The 26,837-nt window shown below is 37.9% G+C and overlaps 3 protein-coding genes across 6 annotated transcripts in view; all 3 read left to right on the top strand.

Moving 5' to 3' along the window:
- Positions 1 to 1,651: 1,651 nt before the first annotated feature.
- Positions 1,652 to 16,984, top strand: ptdss1a (phosphatidylserine synthase 1a). Its single transcript, XM_038269527.1, has 13 exons — positions 1,652 to 2,083; positions 2,490 to 2,581; positions 6,558 to 6,602; positions 6,691 to 6,815; positions 6,914 to 7,072; positions 7,286 to 7,437; positions 8,285 to 8,426; positions 12,071 to 12,183; positions 12,282 to 12,347; positions 12,620 to 12,719; positions 12,854 to 12,922; positions 14,625 to 14,691; positions 15,519 to 16,984. Exons 1-13 carry the CDS (start codon positions 1,902 to 1,904, stop codon positions 15,599 to 15,601), a joined length of 1,395 nt encoding a protein of 464 aa, XP_038125455.1. The 5' UTR covers positions 1,652 to 1,901; the 3' UTR covers positions 15,602 to 16,984.
- Positions 16,985 to 19,302: 2,318 nt separating this feature from the next.
- Positions 19,303 to 20,741, top strand: LOC119772870 (E3 ubiquitin-protein ligase NHLRC1-like). Its single transcript, XM_038269554.1, has one exon. It carries the CDS (start codon positions 19,476 to 19,478, stop codon positions 20,661 to 20,663), a length of 1,188 nt encoding a protein of 395 aa, XP_038125482.1. The 5' UTR covers positions 19,303 to 19,475; the 3' UTR covers positions 20,664 to 20,741.
- Positions 20,742 to 23,714: 2,973 nt separating this feature from the next.
- The window catches only part of kif13a (kinesin family member 13A), a 73,921-nt gene continuing 70,798 nt past the window's right edge, over positions 23,715 to 26,837 (top strand). For all 4 annotated transcript variants that reach the window (XM_038269454.1, XM_038269453.1, XM_038269455.1 and 1 more), the window contains exons 1-2: positions 23,715 to 24,125; positions 24,331 to 24,421. In XM_038269454.1, the coding sequence (XP_038125382.1) occupies positions 24,071 to 24,125; positions 24,331 to 24,421 (146 nt within the window). In that variant the 5' untranslated portion in view covers positions 23,715 to 24,070. The remainder of the gene's footprint in view (positions 24,126 to 24,330; positions 24,422 to 26,837) is intronic.

Here is a 26,837-nt window from a genome sequence, read left to right as displayed (position 1 = left end):
TTTTGTCACTACTCTTTACTTATGTTTTAGTAAATGATGTGTTAATGTTTCTAGTTAATGTAAATTGTAGATAGTTGGTTAATATTTTTAATTAATGTATTTTTGGTCAAAAGTTGCATTTACATGAAATGCAACATTTGACCTAATATGCACATTTTAACTAATTGATACTTAACATCAAATTCTGGCATTTGTTAAATTGAAAACAGATCTTATATATGCTTATATAACCCGAAATTTATTTTAAATTCTGCTCTTGCATTGTTAAAAAGGCTGAACCATATAATGCAACTTTTAGCAGTTTTTTCACTTGCTATATCAATGCAATCAGTTACAAGGTATTGCTTTGCTTTATGCAAGATGATAAAACAGGCAAAAAAATTGGAACAATAAATAACACTGTGACTCCATCCTGGAATGAAATGTTAAATGTTTGCTGCCATCAACATTTCTGTTTATAGATGTTGGAGCTTGGCCTGTTTTTCAATGTAGTCCTGTTTCTTTTACTGTGACTAACTATGTGCTCTCTTCCATCATGTGACATGAGAACTAGCTTTGAAGTAGTCTGCAGACGGTGTCTTTCCTGGACGGGGCCACCTGTTGAGCTGTGCAGCTACCTTTTGTAAATCTGTTTCTTTTTCTACTGTATGTCTGCTTCTATCTCCTGGAACCCCAGTCGGCCTCTGCAGATACAAGCTCATCAGGGAGGAGCATGTCTTGCAAGTCAATGGTCAGATGCAATCAACTGGTTTTCCTAAACAATCTGACAGTATTGTCTCTGTAAACTACCTTGAGAGGACAGGTGTTGTGAAATGGCGCTATAAAATGAATTAAATAACTTGGGTGACGCTTCTCTTGAGTTGAATAGATCCCTGAAGCCTAATGCCATAAATGGCCACGAGAGGGAGACAAACACAAAACAACTTAAGCTGGTTTCACGATTCCCTGGAAGCCATTGTTGGTATCCCAGGAAATTATATTTATAAAAACTGTTAAAGCTTTTCAATCCAGTTCATATTACCAATGTGTTGTAATTTGTGAGAGCTTGTAGATTTTGAGCATTAAAAAAAAAAAGGATGAACAATTGATAGATTCAATTTTATAGATTTAACCCACAATGTCTTTACAATCTCAAAAAGTATTTTAAATTAAAATTTCTAACTCATTTTGTTTAATATTTCTCCAGAAAACTTGAAAGATTGGCTTTATTTGATTGTAACAGCCATTAATCATGCTGTAAATGCATTTAACTAAGACACACATGTAGTAATGTGCCTACTATTACTGAGCCACTTTACTGTGCTGGCTCACATCCGGAAATTATAGAACTCACATTTTTCTTTCTATTTAATTTTCAAATGAAATTATTTTATAAAGACTGCCTAGTTTTTTTTTTAATGTCATGCTTTTTTTACTATTTCCACAAGCCAGCAGTCTTTCCATGCTTTTGTAGCCCGTAAAATATTTTGCCTTTGGTGTTTTTTTGTGTGTAATGAGTCTTCATGACTTTCTTTCTTGAAATAATCGATGAATTAATTAATTGTGTTATTGATCCACATACATGAATGAAGTAGAGGTAAAAGGAGTCGAAAGATCCGGTTCTTAATGATGAACCGAGTCAAATGAACCAGATCTCATTTGAGAATCCCAATTCCCATCCCTGCTCTCTCTCTTTCTGTGCCTCTGATTCCGCTAAACTCTTCCGCTTTGTGAATCTTCCTGGTAAACCAATCAAAATCTAAACTACGCATTTTCTAAAGAGCAGTCTCTCCTCTCTTAGTTCATCAAATTCTGCCTGCACGCAGACAGTTAGTTATGTAACTTTATATATTTATTTCATCGTATGATCCGGCGGCCAGGGTTGGATCAGTGTCTGATGTCTTCCCTGCGCCCTGCCTGCCATGGCGTCCGTCTATAGCGGATCCCATACGTTGAGCAAAGATGATGTCAACTACAGGATGCATTTCCGAATGATTAACGAGCAGCAGGTGGAGGATATCACCATCGAATTTTTCTACAAGCCGCACACCATAACCCTGCTGACATGCACGGTGCTCAGTTTGATGTACTTCGCGTTTACAAGGTGAGGAGGGACCCGATGCTAACGTTAGCTTAGCATCAGTGATGCTCGGAGACAGAGAAAGCTCCGCTAAGCTCGGCTCCCTGTCAGCTTTTCTCACTCTTACAAACGGCGGATAAACCTTTTTAATCTCCATACTTATTAAACCTGACCTAAAATCCAGTAGCATTGCTAGCTGTTTGTTTGCTTTCAGCTACAACGTTGTAATAGCAGTTAGTAGGGAAACTGGTGGCAACATGCGATCCTTTTAATGAATAATTGATTAATATGAATAATGTATGTATGTAATAACATCACAGATCCACTGTAAAGGCATTAAAAACTATAATTACATAACAAGCTCGGCCGAGTGTAAAGGTGAAGTTATTAACTGCTCATTGATAACTGTGATTTTTCAATGTGTCTGCAGAGATGATGGAAATCCTGACAATAATCTCTGGGTGGGGCTCATTCTGGTCATCTCTTTCTTCCTAGTAATCAGTGTTTTGGCATTTCCCAATGGTGAGTACAAAACACAGCATCCTGTTTCTTCCTAGCAGGATAGAAAGTAAGGAATACTAGAAATAATTTTCTACAATAAAGAAAGTGATTGTCATGCCATAAATAATCTGGTCATAGGTAGGGATGCACCGATCCACTTTTTTCACCTCAGATACAATGCCGATATGTGAAGTTTGATGTCGTCCGATACCAATAACAGCACTGATTTATTACCTAAAAAGTGGTTTTGTATTGTTAAGAAAAAAAAAAAAAAAAAAAAACTGGGATCATTCTTCTGTGCTTATGATTTGAAGAAAAAATGGGAAACAACCCAAATATAAATGTTATGACTCATTTATTTAACAACTGTGCACACAATCTTAACCCAGGGTTTCCACGGGTCATTAAAAAATCATTAAAAGCCATTAAATTATTATTTTTTAAATTAAGGCCTTAATTGGCATTAAAATTCATTAAATTTCATAATTGTGGCATTAAAATGGCTTCGGAAAAGAAGCTTGAGGCGGAGAAAAGGCTAGAGAATGGGGGGGAAATGCAAATTTGAACCAAAGTGGCGGAAAAACGAGGAACTCAGGACATGGCTGAAGCCTGCCCACGGTGAAGTGTCATTATAAAGTATCATCTCTGTGATATGTTTGGCCTGTATACTGTTACATGAAAAATTTCACTTCATTCCTTTGCTTCCATCAAAGTTAGCTGCTTCCCGCTGCTTCCTTTTTGTTTGCCGAGTCCGATAATCTCAGCATGTTCCTTGTTCTGAAATTTCTTAAGAGGTGTTTCATTAAGTTGGTGGTGTTATAGTTTGAAGATTTAACACCACCCCTTAGAACATTTCTCCCACAAATATTGCCATTAGGCTAGTAGCCATTGGGCTAGTAGGCTGAGAGCATGAAAAACCTCCACACCGCAGATACTTTCACTCGCTCCATCATAAACAATATGGCCGTGTTGTGTTGTTGCACTGCCGTATGATGGCTAGCATAGAGCTAGAATAAATAGATCAGTCCCTATATCAAGTCAATTGTCACCGATACGATCTAGTTTTATTTCTTTATATCTGGACCGATACCGATAAAAATATCGGATCGGTGCATCCCTAGTCATAGGTTTTTGCATTTAAATGTTCAGGCACAGCCCTTAAGAATGCTGTTATAATAAAGATGTTGCCTGATTTGAGAACAACAAGGAATACATTGCGTGCTTCCTGTTTGTATGAAAAATTCAGCTATGGCCCTGTGAAATGTTATCAGTAATATTAAACAATTAGAAACAATCCACTGGATTCGGTTTCCAAGCTTGAGACGTTTAGCTTCCCCTCCAGGAAGCTTTTTTAATTCAAAATGTCAGGAATAGCGTTGAGTTCAAGGTTTATACAGTAGTTCTCGACCTCAACGCTATTCCTGACATTTTGAATTGAAAAAGCTTCCTCGATGGAAAGCAAAAATCTTCCAACTTGGAAACAAAGTCCAGTGGATTTTTTTTTATTTTTATCATTTTTGGAACGACTATGACCTGGATCACTCAGAACCTTCACTGGCATTAAACAATTCGCTTAAATACAAATGTAGGAAAATGCTCTGTTTCACTCTATCCTTAATAAATCCATTAGAAATAAATAATAATGGTCTCCAACTTAGTATTTGAGGGTAAAAAAACGAATTTGCCCTGATGTGTTGGATTGTTTAAACATTGGCTGATTTATCATGCCTGTAAAGATGCTTTAAAACAGCTCTCTGATTAATTGGTTAATTATTAATAACAGGCTCAGTGGCAACATCACCCCATGTATGGGAAGGAGGAATTAAAAGCAGATAAAATTATCACAAAGTCCACATTTTTAAACTGTCTTAAGCATCTTAATGAGGGGGATAGGCTCTCACAGGGGTGTGACTTTAAACATTAATCAGGTTTGGTACAAGAGAAGTAGCTATTGCTGTTTCCTGGCCAATCACCCATCTTTAAAAAGCTTAAGCTGCCAGTTCTGGGCAGTTTTTTGTTGTTGTTTTTTTTTAATTGACACTGTCAGGGGTTAAAGGTCACAGTTGGGGGAGGGCAGTTATCAAATTGTTTATCTGCATTGTGATACATTTCTAGTCATGCTAATAATTTAGATTTACCGTCTAAAAAAAATCAATTACAATTACTGATGATATAAAAAAAAAAAATGGGTTGAATTGTTTTTTACCTTTTTTTAAAATACTTGTTTCATTTTTTTTTTTCATTAGGGCATTAGCACATTTGAAGAATACGATTAAATGCACTTCCTACAGGGTGTTTTGTGGTATAAATCACATTTCTTAAAGTAACTGGTGTTCTGAGAAAGCCTATTTAAAATTTGTATATTTTTTCAAGAGTCGTGTTGGTGCTTGTGGGGCTCTGATTGCGGTGGCATGCCTTTACAGCCCTACAGTTACCTAAGAATGACTTCAAGGAATTATTGAAGAGTGTTTTTTTTCCTCAGTACTATCGTTATCATGATAGTACCAGAAAAATTTCATGATAAGAGTTTAAGGCCACATGGCCCAGCATTAGTCACAGTACACCTTTGTTATGTTATTAAAGAATACCCTTCAAACAATAAAACCTTGTTTTATTGCACATAAGAAGGTTATTTTTAATCTAAATGAATGCATGGGGGGTTACTCTTTGGTTCCTATCCTGGATTGAAAGTGATGGTTTGCTGGGTTTTTTATACACTGCAGCTGTGAGGTAGAAATTAAAATGCTATTTTTTTTCTTTAGTAAATTATGAAAGAATTTAAAAGTATGTTCTGAAAATAGTGTCTTTTATCTCGGTCCAAAAATTCAAAGATTGATCTGCATAGATCTGACTTGCTTGGTTTCTCTGAATTAACAGCAGCTAAGTAGATCTAGTGATGCATGGCTAGATAATACAACAACAAAAACTCTAAAGACTTGGGTTATGCTGCTGGTTAGAAATGTTCAGATTAGGCCTGCAGACATTAAAGGCGGGGAAAAAATGTGTTCAAATCACTTTGAAGTTGTTATGATGCTTAGAGGATGCTGTGTAAAATCCCACTTTTTGGTGTGAGTCCATTTATTATTTTGAGCTTTGGAAAAAAAAACGTTCTGGCGATATATTGTGATTTTTTTTTGACTGCCCGATATGATATTGATCTTTCAGTATCTATTATCAATAAAAAAAAAAAAAAACATTTTTACCTAAAACTATGAGGGAAAATGGGCTACCTCTGCACCGCCGCCCTGGCAGATAGTGCTGTGGAGCGTTTTTGCTGTGCAGCGCAGCGCTATATCTGTAGATAAGACAGTCACAGTGGAAGATGTGGACTGACTCAACATGGATACCAAAATAACTAAATGATGGATATCTTCTGATGAACATATATAGCACTTGCTTTTTAATCTATACATTTAATTTTGATAGGGGGGTGAAACATCGCAATACATGGAGATATTGCAATATCGTGAAAATATTGTATTGTGACCCACGTATCGTATCGCCCACCATGCCAATTCTCATCCCTAGTGTTATTACACAATCTCCAGAACTTAAAAAGAGAAGATAAAAGTAGTTGTTTGGACTGAATTAGTCTGCATCTCTATGCTTGAGCATAGCAACACTTACAAGGCATTTGACTAGTGTTGATGTTGCAGACAAATTAGGTATGTATACTGTGAAAGTAGTAACATTTGAGTCCTTACAGTGCATCCACATATGTTTGGTTCTGAGTCATTCAGTTTCATAACTGCTTTTTTTCTATAGCAGTAGTAATAAAAAGCTTAAAAGGAGAATAAACATGGCTCTATGGGAGAGGAACAGCGAGCGCTAGGCTAAATTTGAACAGGTGTGAACAGTCCAGTGGGGTGTTATTTCCAGTGTCTATTGTTAGGACATGACTTGCTTTAAAACCCATAAATGTCTTCATTGTCAGAGCAGTACTTTTAGGCTTAATCGGATATTTGTCTTTGTTTTTTCTCAATAAATCTGGTTTTAGGTCCCTTCACCAGGCCACATCCAGCAATATGGCGAATAGTGTTTGGTGAGTGTTTGTATTTGAGCACAAATGTACCTCTATGTCTATTTTTGGACACTTTCCATGCTTAACGTTGTGTTCTTTTGCTTTTAAGGTCTGAGTGTGCTCTACTTTCTGTTCCTGGTTTTAATCATCTTCCTCAACTGGCAGCAGGTGAAGCAGCTCATGTACTGGCTGGATCCAAACCTGCGCTATGCCAAGAGAGAGGCAGACATCATGGTTTGTGACGATGGACTGTGGTGAAAAAGATGTTTCTGTGTAATTACCTGCTGTGCCCTCATTATGGCTAACCTGGCTCTCTGTGGTCCTGCCTGCAGGAGTATGCAGTGAACTGCCACGTAATCACCTGGGAGAGAATCCTCAGCCATTTTGACATTTTTGCTTTCAGCCATTTCTGGGGCTGGGGGATGAAGGCCCTTCTCATTCGAAGCTATGGCCTGTGCTGGACCATTAGTATTACCTGGGAGCTAACTGAGGTAGACAAACACCCAAAAACAATAAAAACCCAACAGCTCTGAGCCTCCTGGCTGCCTGCCTAAGTCCCCAAAGCTTGTGATGTAATGTGTTTATATAACAGAACAACAGTCAGATTTTAGCCCGTCATCAGTTTTCCATCAGATGTTAAATGCAGAATTTAGACTGCTTTTTGTCTATTCATTAGTTATGTTTATCTGTTCTGTCTTTAACAGCTATTCTTTATGCATCTGTTGCCAAACTTTGCGGAGTGCTGGTGGGACCAAGTGATTCTGGACATCCTGCTGTGTAATGGAGGAGGAATCTGGCTGGGAATGACCGTCTGCCGCTTCTTAGAGATGAGGACGTACCACTGGGCCAGTATTAAGTAGGAGTTTACACCCTGAAATTTACTGAATGGTGTGTTGGAGAGGGATGCACCAATCAGTGTTGAGCTCCAGAGTATTAATTATTGCTGAATCTTAATTTCTCCAATAAACCATCGTAGAAGAACAGTAAGAGTAGCCATTAACTTTGTCAGCAGCAGAGGGAAAAAAATTAAAGGATTTTAAAAAGTTGCTTTTTATTCTTATTTTTAAAGAATGAAATGGAGGAAAAAACCATAAGGAAAAGCCTTTCTACTTGAAGCATTTTGCAGTATTTTTCCCTTTATAAAATTAGATACTAGTGATTGAGATATGGAAAGTAATCTTGTTGCAGACATATTTAAAGAAACATGGCCTTTACATAGAATGCTTGACATTAGAATTACATTTAATTAGACAGAAATGGGCATTCTGGTCAATCTATTTGCATAAACTCATCTTCTATAAATTATCTTGATTTCAATTCTTATATGTAAAACTTTAAATACAAATACAACAATCTGATGTATTGGTATCTATAAAATACATGATTAAATTCAGAAACAGATTTCCTAGTCAAGAGAAATTCTGTTTATTGTTATTAATGTTGTATCTGTATTATATTTCCACTGTTTCATAACACTTGGATGTAATCTAATCCCCAGATTTGTCCTTGTGGAAAAAATAAATAAACCAAAACTGAACGGATGTCTTTTTAAAACATAACCCCAGAAAGTTATTAAGGAGTGAATTTAAATTATTACTGGCTAATTTTAATTCTGTTTGACTTTGTTAAAGGCATTAGAATAATTTTTATTAGAAATCTATAAGTAAGTCTTTATAATCCCACTTCTATCCTCCTTTAATCAGGGACATCCACACCACCACAGGGAAGATCAAGCGAGCTGTTCTGCAGTTCACTCCTGCAAGCTGGACCTATGTGCGCTGGCTTGATCCAAAGTCCTCCCTGCAGCGAGTGATGGGCGTCTACCTGTTCATGATTATCTGGCAGGTAGGTCACTGGGCAAATCCTGTTTTGGCATCTCAGCGGTGACTTGGGTGCTGATGCTTCAGGGATCATCCAGCGTATTCTGCATGCTAAGTCCCTGCTGATCTAATTGCCTTCCCTGTTGTCAAAATCCTAAGCCGTGTGGATCCATATAATACACAGGTGTCCTGCTGTCTGCACAATGACTACTAATCCTTTAAGGCGCGGTGTTGAGAAAACAATGGATGGAGTTCATGAGTATGCAGCTATAGCTGCTAAATGTTTTAAGTGTTTACCACTAAAGCATTCAGACTGTGAAGTCTATTTTTATCACCGGATGTTAATTATCAGTTTTTTTCTTATCCTTTTCAGTAGATGTGTTTTATTTTTTTTGCTGAATTTGCCGTTCAACAACTGTGGATCAAATCTAATCTCACAAAAAGTTTCAGGGGCAGAGGATACCTTCCTTATCTATGTAGCTTTTTTAGATGACGTATCCCTTACAACAAAATCCCTATCATATGCCATTTTTCACAGCCGTGGGCGTTCTGCATTGATGTTAGAGTTTATCATGTGAGAACAGGCTCACATTTCTGTTTGATGGAGAAGGAAACTGACTACTGTACATTTTGTTCAGCAAATATCCGCACTTCTGCTTTATTCAGATGTAACGGGCTCTATTTAATTCAGTCTTCCCAAAAATTCAGATCCTTCCGTAATGATAATGTGTAATCTTATTAAATCTATTCAATAGGGAAATAAACATGTACAGAAAGTGGGGGGGGGGGGGGGGGGGGGGAAGATTTAAGTAAAATCATTGGCTCACCTTTTCTTAATCCATGAATTTATTCCTCTTAACCATTTGACCATAACATAATTGTTACACAACAGAAGTAAAAATTATTTGTACTCCTTCCACATTAAAACATATTAATTCATGGGGTATAACAGTGCCATTGAGGAAACCTTCATTGTTGTTTTTTAGATTTAAATGTTTCATTAAGGTTTTTGACCACTGAAAAAATCAGTTTGTTTATTATAATGATGATAATCCATCTAGCTGTCGAGCAGTGGGCAGCAACAGATAGGGGAGCGGCAGCATTTCAATACCATCTACACATCTTGCAAAAGCTCCTTTCAGAAGAAACCTCCTCTAATCTTTAAATATAGCAGTAGTACAGTGGAAGTTTTTAAGGTTTTGACACCATGATTATATAAATCCTTTGTACACCTACAAAATGTGGCTCACACCTAGACAAGACTGTGTTGGTGTTTTGGTTGTTTACTACTCGCTATTATACCCAGTTTGAAAACCCGTTCAAACTGGGTATAATAGTAAGGGAGGTGGAGAAAAAAAAAATCTCCGAAGGGGCATCTTAAGTTCAACAAGTCTCCTAATAACACAGCTTCACTATAGGGGTAATTTTTTTTGGAAGGTGATGCATATACAGGTGCTGGTCATAAAATTAGAATATCATGAAAAAGTAGATTGATTTCAGTAATTCCATTTAAAAAGTGAAACTTGTATATTATATTCATACATTACATACAAACTCATATATTTCAGATGTTTATTTTGTTTAATTTTGATGATTACAAATGACAACAAATGAAAATCTCAAATTCATCATATCAGAAAATTAGAATATTACTGAAGACCAATAAAAACAAAGGATTTATAGAAATGTTGGCCAACTGAAAAGTATGAACATGAAAAGTATGAGCATGTACAGCACTCAGTATTTAGTTGGGCCTCCTTTGGCCTGTATTACTGCAGCAATGCGGCGTGGCATGGAGTCGATCAGTCTGTGGCACTGCTCAGGTGTTATGATAGCCCAGGTTGCTCTAATAGTGGCTTTTAGCTCTTCTGAATTGTTGGGTCTGGTGTATTGCATCTTCTTCTTCACAATACCCCATAGATTTTCTATGGGGTTAAGGTCAGGAGAGTTTGCTGGCCAATTAAGAACAGGGATACCATGGTCCTTCAACCAGGTACTGGTAGCTTTGGCACTGTGTGCAGGTGCCAAGTCCTGTTGGAAAATTAAATCTGCATCTCCAAAAAGTTGGTCAGCTGCAGGAAGCATGAAGTGCTCTAAAACTTCCTGGTATGTGGCTGCGTTGACCCTGGACCTCAGAAAACACAATGGACCAACACCAGCAGATGACATGGCACCCCAAACCATCACTGACTGTGGAAACTTTACACTGGACTTCAAGCAACGTGGATGAAGTGCCTCTCTTCTTTTCCTCCAGACTCTGGGACCTTGATTTCCAAAGGAAATGCAAAATTTACTTTCATCAGAGAACATGACTTTGGACCACTCACCAGCAGTCCAGTCCTGTTTCTCTTTAGCCCAGGCAAGACGCTTCTGACGCTGTCTGTGGTTCAAGAGTGGCTTGACACAAGGAATGCGACAGCAGAAACCCATGTCTTTCATACGTCTGTGTGTGGTGGTTCTTGAAGCACTCACTCCAGCTGCAGTCCACTCTTTGTGAATCTCCCCCACATTTTTGAATGGGTTTTGTTTCACAATCCTCTCCAGGGTGCGGTTATCTCTCTTGCTTGTACACTTTTTTCGACCACATCTTTTCCTTCCCTTCGCCTCTCTATTAATGTGCTTGGACACTGAGCTCTGTGAACAGCCAGCCTCTTTAGCGATGACCTTTTGTGTCTTGCCCTCCTTGTGCAAGGTGTCGATGGTCGTCTTTTGGACAACTGTCAAGTCAGCAGTCTTCCCCATGATTGTGTAGCCTATAGAACTAGACTGAAAGACCATTTAAAGGCTTTTGCAGGTGGTTTGAGTTAATTAGCTGATTAGAGTGTGGCACCAGGGGCCATCAATTTTGAACCTTTTCACAATATTCTAATTTTCTGATATGATGAATTTGAGATTTTCATTTGTTGTCATTTGTAATCATCAAAATTAAACAAAATAAACATCTGAAATATATGAGTTTGTATGTAATGTATGAATATAATATACAAGTTTCACTTTTTAAATGGAATTACTGAAATCAATCTACTTTTTCATGATATTCTAATTTTATGACCAGCACCTGTAATTGCCAGACTCCTGGAGTATCAAAAGCATTTTTAAGTCTTTAGGTTTCCAGTGGTGCTCCTATAAATTAATGTTTAAAAAATAAACATCTTGAATCAACATTTTAAACGTTCGGCTTTGCGTCTGGATGATAAAAGCATCACTGTTGGGTTTTATGTCACAATAATCTGAGGACAGGAAGATGATCCCTCAGTCTGATTTTCTATTCCATTTCATTTTCAGAAAACGAGTAGTTTGATGACTGTCGTCATTTTTCATTGTTGCTTTTTTTTTTAAGCTGACTCAGATGTCAAAAATGGATGTTACCTCTTTTGCCGGAGGATAAAAGGTTTTGTTACAATAGAAATGTCTTTTAATCATAGACAAATTTGGTATTCAGTAGAACAGCCCCTATTCTCCAATAATCCAAACCGACCCCTTTAGGGGAGAAGTCTTATTCAATCTCCTACATTCTGTACATCTGAATTTGTTTTTGGATGTTCTCAGATCTCAGACTCAGCTCTAAAAGAGTCAGAGGATTTAACCACCATTTCTTTGGCTGTTCTGATGGCCGTTGTTTATTTAATGAGCTTTAATTTCTTTATTTTGTCTGTGTTTTCCTCGCAGTTAACAGAACTAAACACGTTCTTCCTGAAACACATTTTTGTCTTTCCTGCGAGCCACGCTCTCAGCTGGTGCCGAATCCTGTTTGTCGGTATCATCACAGCTCCGACTGTAAGGTAAGTTGTCAGGGACATTTTTTCTTTGAGCTGAGGGGTGAAAAAAGGATGTTTTGTCAGTAAAATATACCTATGTATTTGTGTTATTTTTGCTTCAGGCAGTATTACGCATACCTCACAGACACACAGTGTAAGAGAGTGGGAACGCAGTGCTGGGTCTTTGGGTGAGTAAAAACCCACTTGATTGAGGTATTTAGGCATCAGAATGAAAATTAACTTTAATATTTAAAAGTTGCTTTAATCAAATGCAAACTAGAACTACTAAGAAACTGCTGATATAATGGGAAGTGATATTATTTAACCTCAGAAAAATCTGACAAACAGGAGTTTGTAAAAGTTTTACAAACAGGCTTACCTTAGACCTTGTGGCTCCTATAAATAAACTCCATGTTGACCAAAGGTTTCATTTCTGTTCCCTTTCCTCTCTTGTTTTCAGGGCAATAGCCTTTCTGGAGGCCTTGGTGTGTATTAAATTTGGACAGGACCTGTTCTCAAAAACTCAGATCCTCTATGTGGTCCTTTGGCTGTTATGTTTGGTAAGATCAGTGTGCCTCCCTTCAACTACTGTTTTGAAAGACAAAAGCTTTTCTTTCAAATCATAACTTCCATTATAAATATTGTTGATGATCTCTGTTCTATTCAATTGACAGCCTGTTTTTATCTGTTCCAGGCTTTTATTACATTCCTCTGTCTGTATGGGATGGTGTGGTGTGCAGAAACATATGGTCCAAGGGGAAAGGTGTGTTTATTGTTTCGGTTTTCAAGAATGTTTTTCTATTCATGTACTAAGAGGCAGGTTGTGTGGCACAGTGAGATGAAACCAAGAGCTGTGTTCTCTTTTAAGTTTCTGCTATAACGTATTCTCCTGTTTAAGATAAGCAGTCATTCAGACCAACCTAAATCTATATTTTTACATAAAGCATTTACATATAGTCTCCATCTCTTATTTTAATTAATTTGAATAATAACACATGTAACGTAGGTGAGGTCATGTCAGTCTTATCATAATAAAATACCTATGCCGCTCCTAGTTCAAGATAGCCTGAGAAATGTTTCAAAGAAAAGAGGGCATAAAATGAAAAAAATCAAACACTTAGCTGTAAAACTGAAGAAGGATTATGGCACTAGGTAATAGACAACTAACTGGGTCATCAATGTATAACAAATGGTCACACCAAACAAAAGAAGGCATAGCAAAGCCTTTACTTAATAACCCGAAGATTTTCTTTGACGATTTGTCAGGAGTAGGAGACTTTATATCCAAGGATTTAAAAGTGCTTATGGGAAATCCTAGTGAAATCATAGTGTCCATGGTCCTGCTTTTAACCAAAAAACTAAAATTCTAGTTAAAAAAAAAAAGCCATTTCTGTCATTAATACTCTAGATGCACAAAGAGGTGGACTAGTGGCATTTTCTCAGTAAGTATTACCAGTTGGATGCCTCCATCCAAAATTGATATCCGAAATCAGCCCAGTATCGGCAAAAACTAGTATCAAGATATACTTCAGTCTGTATTTTACTCCAACCAGGTTTGTTACTTCCTTTGAAGCCAATGTTCAAATTGTTTCCTTTTCTAAAAAATTATCAAACTAAACTGTTTTAGTGTGAGAGAGAAAATCCTCTTTACCTATTAAATATCTCAACTAAGTTTGGAGGTTGAAGAAAAAGAAACCAGGTTGAATAAAAAGCGAGTTCTCAGAAAAAAGTTTTTAGGTTGTTCCTAACTTTTTTTGCTGAATCATGATAACTTTTAGCCTGAGATCCTGATTTGCTGAATCATGATAACTTTTATCCTGATTATTTTCCTGAGACCCAATTACCTTTTTCCTCAGATGTGACAACCTATTTCCTGAGACCTGATTATTATTTTTTTTTGAGACCAAATAGATTTTTGGGTTGTTGTTTTTTTCAGCCCTGACAACTTATTTCCAGAAACCTAACTGCTTATTTCCAGAGATCTGCCAACTTATTTTCCTGCGACATGATAACTTTTTTTCCCTTAGACCTTACAACTTATTTCTCGAGACCTGACAACTTTTTTCCTCGATTTGATAAGTTTTTTTCCTAAGAACTGATTTTTTTCTGAGACCTGATAATTTTCTACTTTTTCCTGAGACCTGTTAACTTCTTTTCTAAGACATACAAATGTCATAATTTCTACACAGTATCTTTTTCTGGTGTCAATATAAAGCTGTAGTGCTCTGCTGAACCATCGTCCACATATGGTTGTAATTTTAGAGAAGTAAGTCTTTTAAACTAAATGTATTTTATGTAAGAGGGTTTTTTAGATGCTACCTTTTAAAATATCACATTTGCCCTTAAAAAATATATTGTTTATCTTATTGTTTATGGAACAGGGTCAGCTACAGGCTGCTACATATAATGTTTGCTCTGTCATAGGAATGTGTGTGTCATGTGTCTCTGCTCTGCTCTCCCCTCAGAGCCTCTCAGAGTGTGAGGATAGTAATTACACAGAGTCTCCTGACCACATGCCAGGGGAATTTAAAGGTACAGAGTCTAACCACATCTGATTTTTTGCAAAGCACTGACCTCTAGTGTCTGGGCAAGTGTTTTATCTAGAGTTCCCTAGCAGTTGTTTAACCTTATCCTGCTCATCTCAATGTCCAGGTCTAAATAAATATGGGAAAGAAATAATTGAATATGGGGGAAAAAACATTTATTTTATAGAAATTTTTCCACTTTTGTTCCATTTTCTAATGGACAAAAATACTAAATAAATTAAAGCATTTTTTTTTTTTTTTTTTTTGCATTATTCTTATTGAACTCACATCTTTTATTGGTTAAACCATACCTTTACTTTTGAAATACATTATAATTTGCTGATTGGAATATTAGAAAAGGGTAATTTTCTGTACTTTTTTGGGACTCTAGAAAAATAAAAATTCTGGCTGAATTGGGTCTGGGTGTAATCACAAACAATTTATTTATTTTTATTCATTAAACGCAGAAAGAGCCTCAAAGCTCAGGTTTAAACCCCAAGGGTTTGTCGATGTGATATATTATTACAATTTATATTTTAAGATATAATTATATTCTGAGGCCTTCTCCCTGTCTCCCCACATTAAAAGCCACTGTGTTGGAATACTCCAGCTTGTATTTGATATAACTGTGGGATTTCTTTTTTTTTTTAAGTGTTGATCTGCTTTACTCCAGGTGCCAAAGCAACAGGGGAGTTGTCCTATACCTTGAAAGTCAAAAGCTAGTTGGGGATGACTTTTTAAACCCTATAAAAGATAATATATAGATAATAAGACCCACTTTATATTAATAATAATAAAATATTATGTTTTGGTCCAAATTCCTTAATATTTCAGATGACACGGATGCAAACGGCGAGAGCCCTACGCTCCGACGAAGAGGGAAAAACAAACCCTTAAATGGCGTCGACGGGCAGTAAGAAGCATAGACATCAGAAGTCAATCTGCAAAGCCAAGTGTGACCAGAAGGTAAAGATGAAATGCTTCGTGGTGTAACACGATATCCCAACCACCCCACCACCGCCGTCACTTTCTTGAGAGTGCAGACAGCAGAAGAAGAAGAGCATATAAACAGATTTATATAATTATAAAGAAAGCGTAGCAGCTCAGACTACAGAGATGCACGCTGCAGTATGTGCTGAAAAAGCTCCTAAACCACTAATCCCAGTTTTTGTGTGTGAATGAGAGTGAGAGTTCGTGGGTGTATGAAAGACTTAAAAAAAAATACTATAGCTGTGACTGCATGCTCATTGTAGCTTTTAAATGACCTGTATCCTCTGCCACAATATCACTGAAGGCTGATGTGTTTTTGACTGAATGCCAGTTAGTTGGTTCTAAACATTTCAATGTTAAAATGCCATTTTAAAGGTATGATCACTTTATTTTGAGCCTGTATGTTTTTAGGTCCTTATTTTTATACATGCATCCTTCTGTGATGATCTTTTTACAGAAAATATGCGTTTTGTTCAGTTTTTTTTTTTTTAAGAAACTTGAATGTGGGCAGAATTTCAATGCCAGACAGCTTTAGCTTGTTAGCTTGTTCAACCGAGGTTTGTTGAATTTGTAATGAAGCACACAGTTGAAGCACTTTGCAGGAGCTTTTTTCCTTGAGAATACTGTACATTTGGTTATGTTCAAGTATTATATGAACTGTTGTGATCCAGAGTGACTTTACTTCCCCTTTCCGCCTGTGGCTGCTATATTACTTTTAATTTTTCTACGTTTTAATGGACCGATAAAGGAGGGCAATTACTCAGACTTGCATGTCGGTGTGCAGGTGGTTTTCTTTTACTGTTGACCTTTTTGTTCCTTTGATTTCTTATGCATGACTGTCACATCAAGTGTTTTAATGGGAAAATGTTACAACTGTGGGAAAGACTGTCTATGTGATCTAAACCCTGAACACAAGTATTGTCTTTTTATTGTCATTGTAGATTTTGATTCATGCCTTGTGCCTGTTTGCATGGAATTATTTCTGATTTCTTACGCTTCTCAGTCTGTATTAAAAACTAAATCCATGCTCTCTCCTGTTGAATACTGTCACCTGGTGTGCTTCGTTGGAGATTTTTATTCATTTTTGTTTAGTATCATCTCAGCGCTGACATATTTCTCGTATCCTCGACAATCCAAATGCTGGCCTGATGAAGCGGTCTCCCAGGCAACATTAGGCTTTGTAAAAGGTACAATGTCTCTGGATTTACATTTCATTCAGCCAAAAACAATACTGTTCAAGATGACCTGTGCTGTTTGTTTCACTGTGAGAAAAAGCCAACATATTAAAATGTTTTACATTTCCTCTGGAATCTGAGTATTCTCTTGAACAACTCTAATCCTTAGATTTTAGTATTAGGAGTGTGTTAGAGATTTTACATGTTTCTATGATGGTAACCTTAGTGGCTCTTGAAAAATCTTGTTCCAGTTCTGAAGGATTTCAGTTTCTCCCTGAGTGGCTGACTTCAGCACTGCACCTCTGGGGTCAGATTTCACTCAGGCTGCACATCATGAAAGTCATACAGAAATAGCTTCCAAATGTAGACCCATACCAGCACTTACAGCGCCTTGGGATATTTTTCCTATGCATTGACTTTCAAATTTACAGTAGGAACCACATTTAAAAATTTGAAAAACATATTTATTTTAGATAACTGAAAACAAAGGCGTGAATAAAGTAAACGTATGGTATGCATCTTCCCTGAGACGTTTTTTTTAAAAGAAGGCACCTTTCTATAATTCCACCTTCATGTTGTTTAGGATCTGTCACTACAGGTTTTGCTAAATTGCATTTTCACACATATTTTCAGTAATTTTGGTCCCTATTTTTGGTCCTGTTCTAAGCTATTCTGTTGTATCTGTTTAGGCTCAGGGTTGTCATTGCTGGAAAGTGACTCCACTATGAAAGTCATTTTGAATCATAAAGATTTGCATTTCCTCTAATGCATTGTGACCGAATTTGAAGTTGTAGAGAAAATAAAATGGACCTTTTGTAATTATAGATTTTTATTGTAATTTACAGTTACAAAAGAAAATTTACACATCTTCAATTTGTTGAGTAAAAGTACACAAACTCTGTTCTGTGAGTCACAAATCAAAAACCTCTTACATTCTCAGTTTGGCTCCAATTTATTCAAAACTGCTGTTGCAAAAGTATTTGTGCATTTAATTAGTAATTTAAGTTTTTTTTTCCTATCTTTTAACATCACGAAAAAGATTACAAGCCTTAAATTTCTAGAATACAGCTAAATAAACTGCTTTGTGAGTCGCAAAAAATCTCTTGCATTCAGTTTTTCTCTAAAACAAATGGTGCAAAAAAATTCAGGCACTTGTATTTAAATGATCCCATTTTATAAATGTTTTTTCTTAACAAACCAGATAATACTACTGCTTCAATCTATTTCTGAGCCACAAAATCAGCCTTACAAGTTGCACCTTTTCCTTCACTTTTGCATGCATGTCAAATTGAGGTAGAACAAAAACCTCCACCCCCCCTCCCAAGTCTGAGGCCTTTAACAGATTAACTCTCACTACAGGCCTGTATTCAGCTCCCTCCATTCTGTCTGCTCAAAGCACCTCCTCCATTCCTGATTAAAAGCATTCCCACAGCTTCATGCTACCACCACTATGCTTCAGTCATGATCATGTGTTGCAATATTTTCTCCAACGGATCTATTTTTGTCTCATCTGACTGGACTCCTGATGCATTGACGAAATGTATATTAATAATAACATTAAATTAGAAAAAAGACAACTTTTTATTATTTAGATGATTTCCAAAAAAAAAACAAAAGGATTGAATTCACTGGATTTCATTTAAAGATATTAAGAGCAAAAGAGACTTAATACAAAAAAATCACTCTTGTTTTTTTCCTTTTTTTTTAAACATTTATGATTTTGTTTCATCTTTAGGGACTGCTTTGTGTTGCTCTACTTCATAAAAACCCAACAAAAATAGTTTCTGAGTAAAATGTGAAAGATTTTCTACTTTTTCAATTACCAATGTTAATAACATCCAAACATTTAGAGAGTTCAGCTTAAGAGCTGGAATGCTTTCATAGACTTTTACCTTTACAATTATTTTGGAGATCATTATGTTTTAAAGCTGAAGTCTGTAAGTTTCTAAAAATCACTTTTTTGTCATATTGGCTAAAACTGTCCCTATGCCCAGACAGCAGTACATGTGATATGTAACCTGTGAAAAAAACTGCTTCAATTGGTCCCGCCTACTGCCTGTATTTCAATCTGGAAAGAATAATTCGGGACGAGTCAAAACAACCAATCACAGCCAGAGGAGCGTCTGATGGAGTGTCAATCACAGCTCACACACGCTGAATCCCGCACCCCCCCCCCCCCCCCCCCCCCCCCCCCCCCCCTTCTGGTCGCATGCGGTAGCCACGCAGATGCTGTGAGAGGGGTGGAGCTTGGAGGTGGGGCATGAGTGAAGCAGAGAGGGTGGGGGAGTGGCGTGAAACCTGTTTTTCTTCAAATTTTCAGTCGAAGTCTGCTCTCTCCTCAATGTTACAGACTGCAGCTTTAAACAAAGCACGTTTATTTTACAAGCTCTCTTCTGATATGTTTGAGAATACATCCAAAAGAGGGCAGCAGAGAGCCTCAGTCAGATTAGAAAAAACCATCACGTGGTGACTAAGGCCTCCAAGCCAAAGGACATATAAACACAGAGCTTCTCCAGTTTATTTGGTTGTCCTCGTCCTTCTCCATGGTGTTAGCTCAATCAGCCTGCAGCAGTTAGTTAAACTACCTCAGCACAGACTGCCAGGACATCATTTTATTTCACACAATATGGACCAGAGTCTTCGTGGCTGCCCGAGTCCCGAGGACACCCTGAAAGAGATCAAGACCAGCTTACTGGAGTGTAAAGTCTGCTTTGAGACGTTTAACTTGCAGCAGAGGGAGCGCAGACCGCAGAACCTTTCCTGTGGTCATGTACTTTGTCTGGAATGCATCACCAGTTTGTCCCACCCTCTCCTGAGGAAGCTGGAGTGCCCGTTCTGTCGACAGCTGTGCAGTGTTGACAGTATATCCCATTGCCAGGTTCTCAGTGACCTGCAGGAGCTCCTTTTGTCCCACAGTTCCTCCTCCTTTGCTCCCCACAGCAGGGCTACAGGGGGTTTTATCTCAGAAGCTGCTCTGCATCTTCGCTCCACATTTGGTGGCTGGGGGACTCTCATCAATCCAACTGGATTAGCCATTCTTGGATCTATGGGGGAAGTAGTTGTGGTGCATGATGGAGAGAAGAGAGTGGTTGTGTTCAACCAACAAGGGATGAAGCTGCACAGCTTTGGAGAAAGAGGAGCAGGCAATGGAGACATCTGTTACCCAGTGGATGTGGCAGTGAGTCCAGCTGGTTATGTCATAGTGACGGATGCAGGGGGTAAAGCTGTGAAGGTTTTCGCTTCAAGGGGGATACACGTTTTGACGGTCAAAGATTGCTTCCAGCTTCCTTGGGGTGTGGACATGGACAGCTGTGGACGTATCTTGGTGTCAGACTTGCAGGCTGGGACCCTGTTCAGAATAAATGTGGACTTCAGTCATGGTGTTATCCTGGAGAATCAAAGTGTTATAACTAACCTTCAGTGTCCCAAAGCTTTGGCTCACTGTCCAAAAACCGGAAACACGGCTGTGATGGAGCATCCAAGAGGAAAGCATGGCCACAAAAAGTTAAAAGTGTTTACGAAGGACTTCAATCTTCTTTACCAGATGGACAGCTTCAGCCTGACCCTGCAGTCTTCCATCCGGTTGAACATATCTGATGTGGCTTTCAGCAGCGATGGAGACGTGGTGGTGTCCGACTCTGATCAAGGCTTGATTTGTAGTTTAGGAAACCTTCAGAACGGTCCGGTCATTACTCCTCTTGTGGGGCACCATCTCATCCAACCTTCTGGGCTGGTGTTACTTAACAACTCGCTCGTTATTGTAGATGGTGGTGACCATACAGTGAAGATTTATTCTAGTAAGCCTGATGGCTGAGAACCCATGTCAATTATAAGAGACCTATGGAGATCACAGTGCAGGGAAAGGGGAATAAATTGACGTTTACCTGTAAAAGTAATCAACTGTTTTTTAAAATCATATTTGTAGTTTTCTGTTTTGTTTTTGTTTTTTTAAATTTGTCTGTTTGTTGGGTGGACACATCATATAAAACTGTATTGGTCTTCAAATATTAAGCTTTTAAATATATATATATAAATATACATATAAAGCGTTTTTTGGCAGCCTTTCTTATTAGAGAGGTTTAATGACAGTGGTGTACATAGTCTATGCTTTGATTTGTTGGTTTCTTAACTTTCTCCACACCTTAAAAAGCTAAGGATCACTTCTGTTTGTTTAAGTACGATGACCTGCTGGACAGTGAACCTTTGCCCCAGTCCCAAGTCTTCTTCAGCCTCTAAAACCTCTCCTTCCAGTATTCCCTCCATTATCTTTCCATCATCTCTGAGTAGCAACCCTGGCGCTGCTGAGTAAACACAATCGCACAGCATGATTGTGGGGATAGTTTGATGTTAAGTATTAGTTTTACTGCTCATCTTTTTTGTGTCTCCTTGGTAATTGTGGCAAACTGCAAACATGACTTCTTAAGGAAGTCCTTAAATTATTCCTTCACACTTCAGGTCTTGTAAAGTTAGTGATTAATAAACTGAACAGGCCAACATATACCTGAACCAGTGTGGCAATTTTAGTCACAATCAACTCAGTAATCCATATGATCTATTATTAAGGGAGATCTACACATATTGTTTGACATTCAATTCCTTAAGTGTGTCTGCTGTCTGATTACGGACACACAAACAGTCAGAATTGCAAATAAAGAAATTATTACTGCGTGTTGGTGTTTTTAACTTAGATTTGGCAGGTAATCTCTTAAGGAAGTGAAATTATTACTTATTGGGATGCTTAAATTAATGCTGTTCTAAATCCTAAAGACTGTGCACAAGCAGCAGGTAATGAATTCTGTAACTTTTAGTTGCATTAGTGCTGTAAAAATGTTAATGCTGTTTATATGAAATGTACCATTACCACTGCAGTTGAATTAAATGTGGTTTATTTATATAGTGCTAATTAACAACACTTAATCTCAAGGCACTTTACAGTGACGATTCAGTGAGATTGTGCAGTCAGATTAGTAAAAAGTTTTCTATCTAAGGTAAACCAACAGATTGCAATTAGTCATGACTTTGAAGGATTCGCTCCTCATGGATGAGCATCTGTTTGCAATGTGTGAATGACTCCATAGCAAAACCTTACTCCGAGCATGCATGAAGCAACAGTGGAGAGAAAAAACATTGTTTTAACAGGAAGTTAAACCAGAACCAGCTCAAGTAAAATGTCAGTACGTTTATTGATCTAATAATGACTGAAGGCACAGGAGAATACACTGGGAGGAGTGCTTGCTAGGGTAAAGAGCATGCAAGTCTGATTACTAGGGAGCGGAGGGTGGTTTTACATGACTAAACATTGTTCTAAAAAGTGTTAAACTGTAAAAAGGAACACAGAAAATGATTGAGATGAAAAAGATACAAGCATGAACACTAGAAAAAGAAAAATAGATCTCAAGTCCATAAGCATGGAGCTAGAAGAGTCTCAATATTCACAAACTCACATATGTGATCCACACATACACAGGATAAGATCCAAACATGCACAGGACAAGGTCCACACGTGCACAGGACAAGGTCCACACACGCAAAGGATAAGATCCACACATGCACAGGACAAGATCCACACATGCCCAGGATAAGATCCAAATACGCACAGGACAAGATCCAGATATGCACAGGACAAGATCCACACATGCAGAGGATAAGATCCACACACACAGGACAAGATCCAGATATGCACAGGACAAGATCCACACATGCAGAGGATAAGATCCACACACACACACACACACACACACACACACACACACACACACACACACACACACACACACACACACACACACAGGACAAGATTCACACATGCACAGGACAAGAGCCACACACACACACACAGGACAAGATTCACACTCACACAGGACAACATTCACACATGCCCAGGATAAGATCCACACATGCACAGGACAAGATTCACTCATGCACAGGACAAGATTCACTCATGTACAGGAAAAGATTCACACATGCACAGGACAAGATCCAAACATGAACAGGATAATAGATCTTTGAAGCTTAGGAGGTTGCACAATTGGCCTATTAGTGTTCACTGAGAACAGTCTGTAGGTTTTGTTAATTTGATATTTTTATTACAAGTCAGTTATTAAAAAGAAGATTGGATTTTCATTTAAAATGCAAAATGGTTCTTCATTCTTTCCCTTTAAAAAAAAAATCACTTTCAAAGATGAAAAACAACTTTTTTCATATTTCAACTGATTCTACGAACATCTTATTATCTGTCTGTGGTGGGCGCTGGTTCCTCACAAACCTTCAAGGGGTTTTAAAGCACAAAAATAAAAAAATATAGACACAGTATATAGACACGAGGTCTGGACAAATCTAGACAAAAATATACAGTTGATGCTTTGTATTGCATAGTGTGCAATCACACCCCTCTACCATATATGGGCAGTGAATTCTTGGGGCATAATTTTGAACATGGAAATAAAAGTAGATGTTAATGTCTGCCTTTCTGTTTGATGAACACCAAAACCCTGCCACTATTTAGTTATTTATTTAGTTTTAAGCCCAAACCCAATAGTTCCTAATTTAGTTTTTGCTTTTTTCTTTTGTGTAAAAATCCAATTAGGACAATTAAGAATGTAAATGTTAAAACATATTAATAGTCATTCCGTAAAATATTATTCATAGAAATTTACCCAATTCTGGTGTGCTTTTTTACTATCTCAACCTCCAGTTAAGGTTAAATCAGTTATAATTCAGTTCAATTTACATCATTATACTCCTCATGGTGCTTTGTTGTGCGCAATCTTTGCTGTGCGTAAATCACTGGTCATGATGCAGTTTTCAGTTTCTCTGCTCGCCTTTTCTCCTCCCTGTGGAGGAGCTGCGTGGTGCGTAAATCCTTTCCCCTCCTTTGGCACAGCCCGTCCAGCCCTGCCAGAGGAGAGCAGTCGCGCTCCCGGTGGAAGATGGCGTTGGGGATGCTGTCTGCGGCCGGAGCAGAGGGCTCGATCCGCACAACAAGAGAACTCTGCCGGAATTAAAAGAAGAAAATGATCCTGTCCGGATTTATCTGCCTGAAAATTTGGACTTATTTTGGGAGCTTTTCTTTTTGACGATCGGGGTTTGCAGAAGCGTGGCACGAAGGAAAAAAAAAACCCGGGGCCGTTTTTCAGGGGATTTACTAACTATACATTTAGATCTCGGCGCACAGACACAACATAAAGGGTTGGAATTAAACAACAACAAAAAGTGATAAAAATGTCGGATACAAAGGTAAAAGTTGCTGTGAGAGTTCGGCCCATGAACCGCAGGGGTAAGTGTTGAAAACGACGGTTTCCGCTCCCAAACCTCCCTCTATTTCTCCCCTCCTCGTAAACTTGAGCTGTCTTCACCATTTTCCTAAAATCATGCTCCAGTTTACTTTCAACAAGGCGAAAGTAGCTCTGATTCTCTTCCCTCCACACCCCCGCATCCTCCCTTCTTTTTTCCACCCCAAAAAAACTCCTGTCTTCATGCAGAGATTGAGCTGAATACAAAATGTGTGGTGGACATGGAGGACAACCAAACAATCCTGCACCCTCCACCCTCTAATGCAAAAGGAGAGAACAGGTAAACACAGCTGAAATTTAACAAAAAAAAAAAAAAAAAGGAACAAACATCTGATAGATTATTTGAGTTTGCACTTGAGGATGAAATGACAGAAAGAAAGTAAAGACATTGCAATATAAACTGCAGTTTTCTTCCCTTTTTGTGTTTGGATAAAACAATAATGATAGCATTTTGTTTGGAAACTTTTTAGTTTGCTTTATGATGTATTAATGCAAGTAAACAAATGCAGTGGTTTTACAGGAACACTGCCCTCCTCCTTCTGCTGCTGCTGCTGCAGAGGACAGTGTCTGTCACCCACCTGACTGCAACATGATACTCCTTATGCCATTCACTTGAACTTTCCAATACTAATCATTTCACAGGAACACCTCCACATGCATGTCTTCTGGAAAGGTTTTTTTGATCTGTTTAGATTATTTTTCCTCCGGTTTGTCATTCCACTTTTATCGGTTTTCATGTTTTACTCAAACTCCATGAACTTCTGCTTTATCAGAAAGTCAGGAGGACAGGATCGGGAAGGGCAGAGGAGGTTGTCTGCTGTGTAGGGTTTCACAGCTCATCCGTGTATTTATTACACGGGGAAAATCAGGGACAGGATCATGTACAGGGACAGATGTGGAACAGGGGAGCAGTTTCAATTTGAAGAACTTAAAGTAAGCAGATTTGGGTGTGAGACTGAATAGAGCAGAGGTGAGGTTCTGTGCTGAAACTCGTATTAACGGCCAAAAAAGGATGAAGAACTGCAGTTTTTTTTATGTCAGTATTTAATCAGTTGGTGTTAGCTGTTATTTATGTTTTCATGCAATGTCTGCTTAGATCTCTTAATGATTAATCTTAAGCTGCAAGGAATCTACCAGCTGTTTTTTCTTAATTTCCCATAAATGTGAACCCTACTATTTAAAAAGATACTGTATATGTCTCTCTGTTGTCTTTAGTAGGCTTTTTTAACGTGCAAAAAAAATTGTCTTTATTGTAAGGGGTACGTTGTTGTTGTGGCTCTGCCAAATAGGTTTTAGCATGAGTGAGAGCAAAACATGTCTGTGGATTGTAAAGGCTGGGGGCCCTTGGTACTGATTAAAACTAAAGAAAGTGTTTTTTTTTTAAGTATTGGGCACAATTGAAATCACAATAATGAAATGACTCATGGCTGACTAAGAAAGGGGTGTCCTGATACAACTTCTTCATTTCTGATATTATACCGATATTGCTGCTTTGTGTATTAACCGGTGCCAATATTGACCCGATACGATATCGGCATGAATCACTCAGGCATTTATTACTTACTTTATGGTGTGAAATTATAGAAAAGGCTTTATCAAGTGATATTTCTCAAACAGAGAACGATAATTAACATCAGTTATAAGAAAAATTGACCTATTTCATGTTTACCAAAGAGTTACATAAACTTTAAACAAAAGTGGATCGAAGCAGCCTCTAATATCCTCTAATATCTAATAGGCCTGCCTCTAATATCAAAGATATTAGAGGCAGGCCTATACAGGTGCTGGTCATAAAATTAGAATATCATGAAAAAGTAGATTGATTTCAGTAATTCCATTTAAAAAGTGAAACTTGTATATTATATTCATACATTACATACAAACTCATATATTTCAGATGTTTATTTTGTTTAATTTTGATGATTACAAATGACAACAAATGAAAATCTCAAATTCATCATATCAGAAAATTAGAATATTACTGAAGACCAATAAAAACAAAGGATTTATAGAAATGTTGGCCAACTGAAAAGTATGAACATGAAAAGTATGAGCATGTACAGCACTCAGTATTTAGTTGGGCCTCCTTTGGCCTGTATTACTGCAGCAATGCGGCGTGGCATGGAGTCGATCAGTCTGTGGCACTGCTCAGGTGTTATGATAGCCCAGGTTGCTCTAATAGTGGCTTTTAGCTCTTCTGAATTGTTGGGTCTGGTGTATTGCATCTTCTTCTTCACAATACCCCATAGATTTTCTATGGGGTTAAGGTCAGGAGAGTTTGCTGGCCAATTAAGAACAGGGATACCATGGTCCTTCAACCAGGTACTGGTAGCTTTGGCACTGTGTGCAGGTGCCAAGTCCTGTTGGAAAATGAAATCTGCATCTCCAAAAAGTTGGTCAGCTGCAGGAAGCATGAAGTGCTCTAAAACTTCCTGGTATGTGGCTGCGTTGACCCTGGTCCTCAGAAAACACAATGGACCAACACCAGCAGATGACATGGCACCCCAAACCATCACTGACTGTGGAAACTTTACACTGGACTTCAAGCAACGTGGATGAAGTGCCTCTCTTCTTTTCCTCCAGACTCTGGGACCTTGATTTCCAAAGGAAATGCAAAATTTACTTTCATCAGAGAACATGACTTTGGACCACTCACCAGCAGTCCAGTCCTGTTTCTCTTTAGCCCAGGCAAGACG

This window comes from Cyprinodon tularosa, unplaced genomic scaffold (genome assembly GCF_016077235.1).
Source record: "Cyprinodon tularosa strain WSP-4 unplaced genomic scaffold, ASM1607723v1 ctg73, whole genome shotgun sequence".
NCBI classification, from domain to species: Eukaryota; Metazoa; Chordata; class Actinopteri; order Cyprinodontiformes; family Cyprinodontidae; genus Cyprinodon; species Cyprinodon tularosa.
Note: the sequence above shows the minus strand (reverse complement) of the source record. Positions and strands in the feature narration are given on the sequence as shown.

What these genes read in the sequence shown, in the direction of transcription:
- LOC119772870 (XM_038269554.1), top strand. Translation starts at nt 19,476, where the DNA reads ATGGACCAGAGTCTTCGTGGCTGCCCGAGTCCCGAGGACACCCTGAAA.
- ptdss1a (XM_038269527.1), top strand. Translation starts at nt 1,902, where the DNA reads ATGGCGTCCGTCTATAGCGGATCCCATACGTTGAGCAAAGATGATGTC. An exon ending in TGTTTTGGCATTTCCCAATG is followed by an intron (nt 2,582 to 6,557) that starts GTGAGTACAAAA and finishes ATCTGGTTTTAG; the next exon opens with GTCCCTTCACCAGGCCACAT. An exon ending in TTACCTGGGAGCTAACTGAG is followed by an intron (nt 7,073 to 7,285) that starts GTAGACAAACAC and finishes TGTCTTTAACAG; the next exon opens with CTATTCTTTATGCATCTGTT.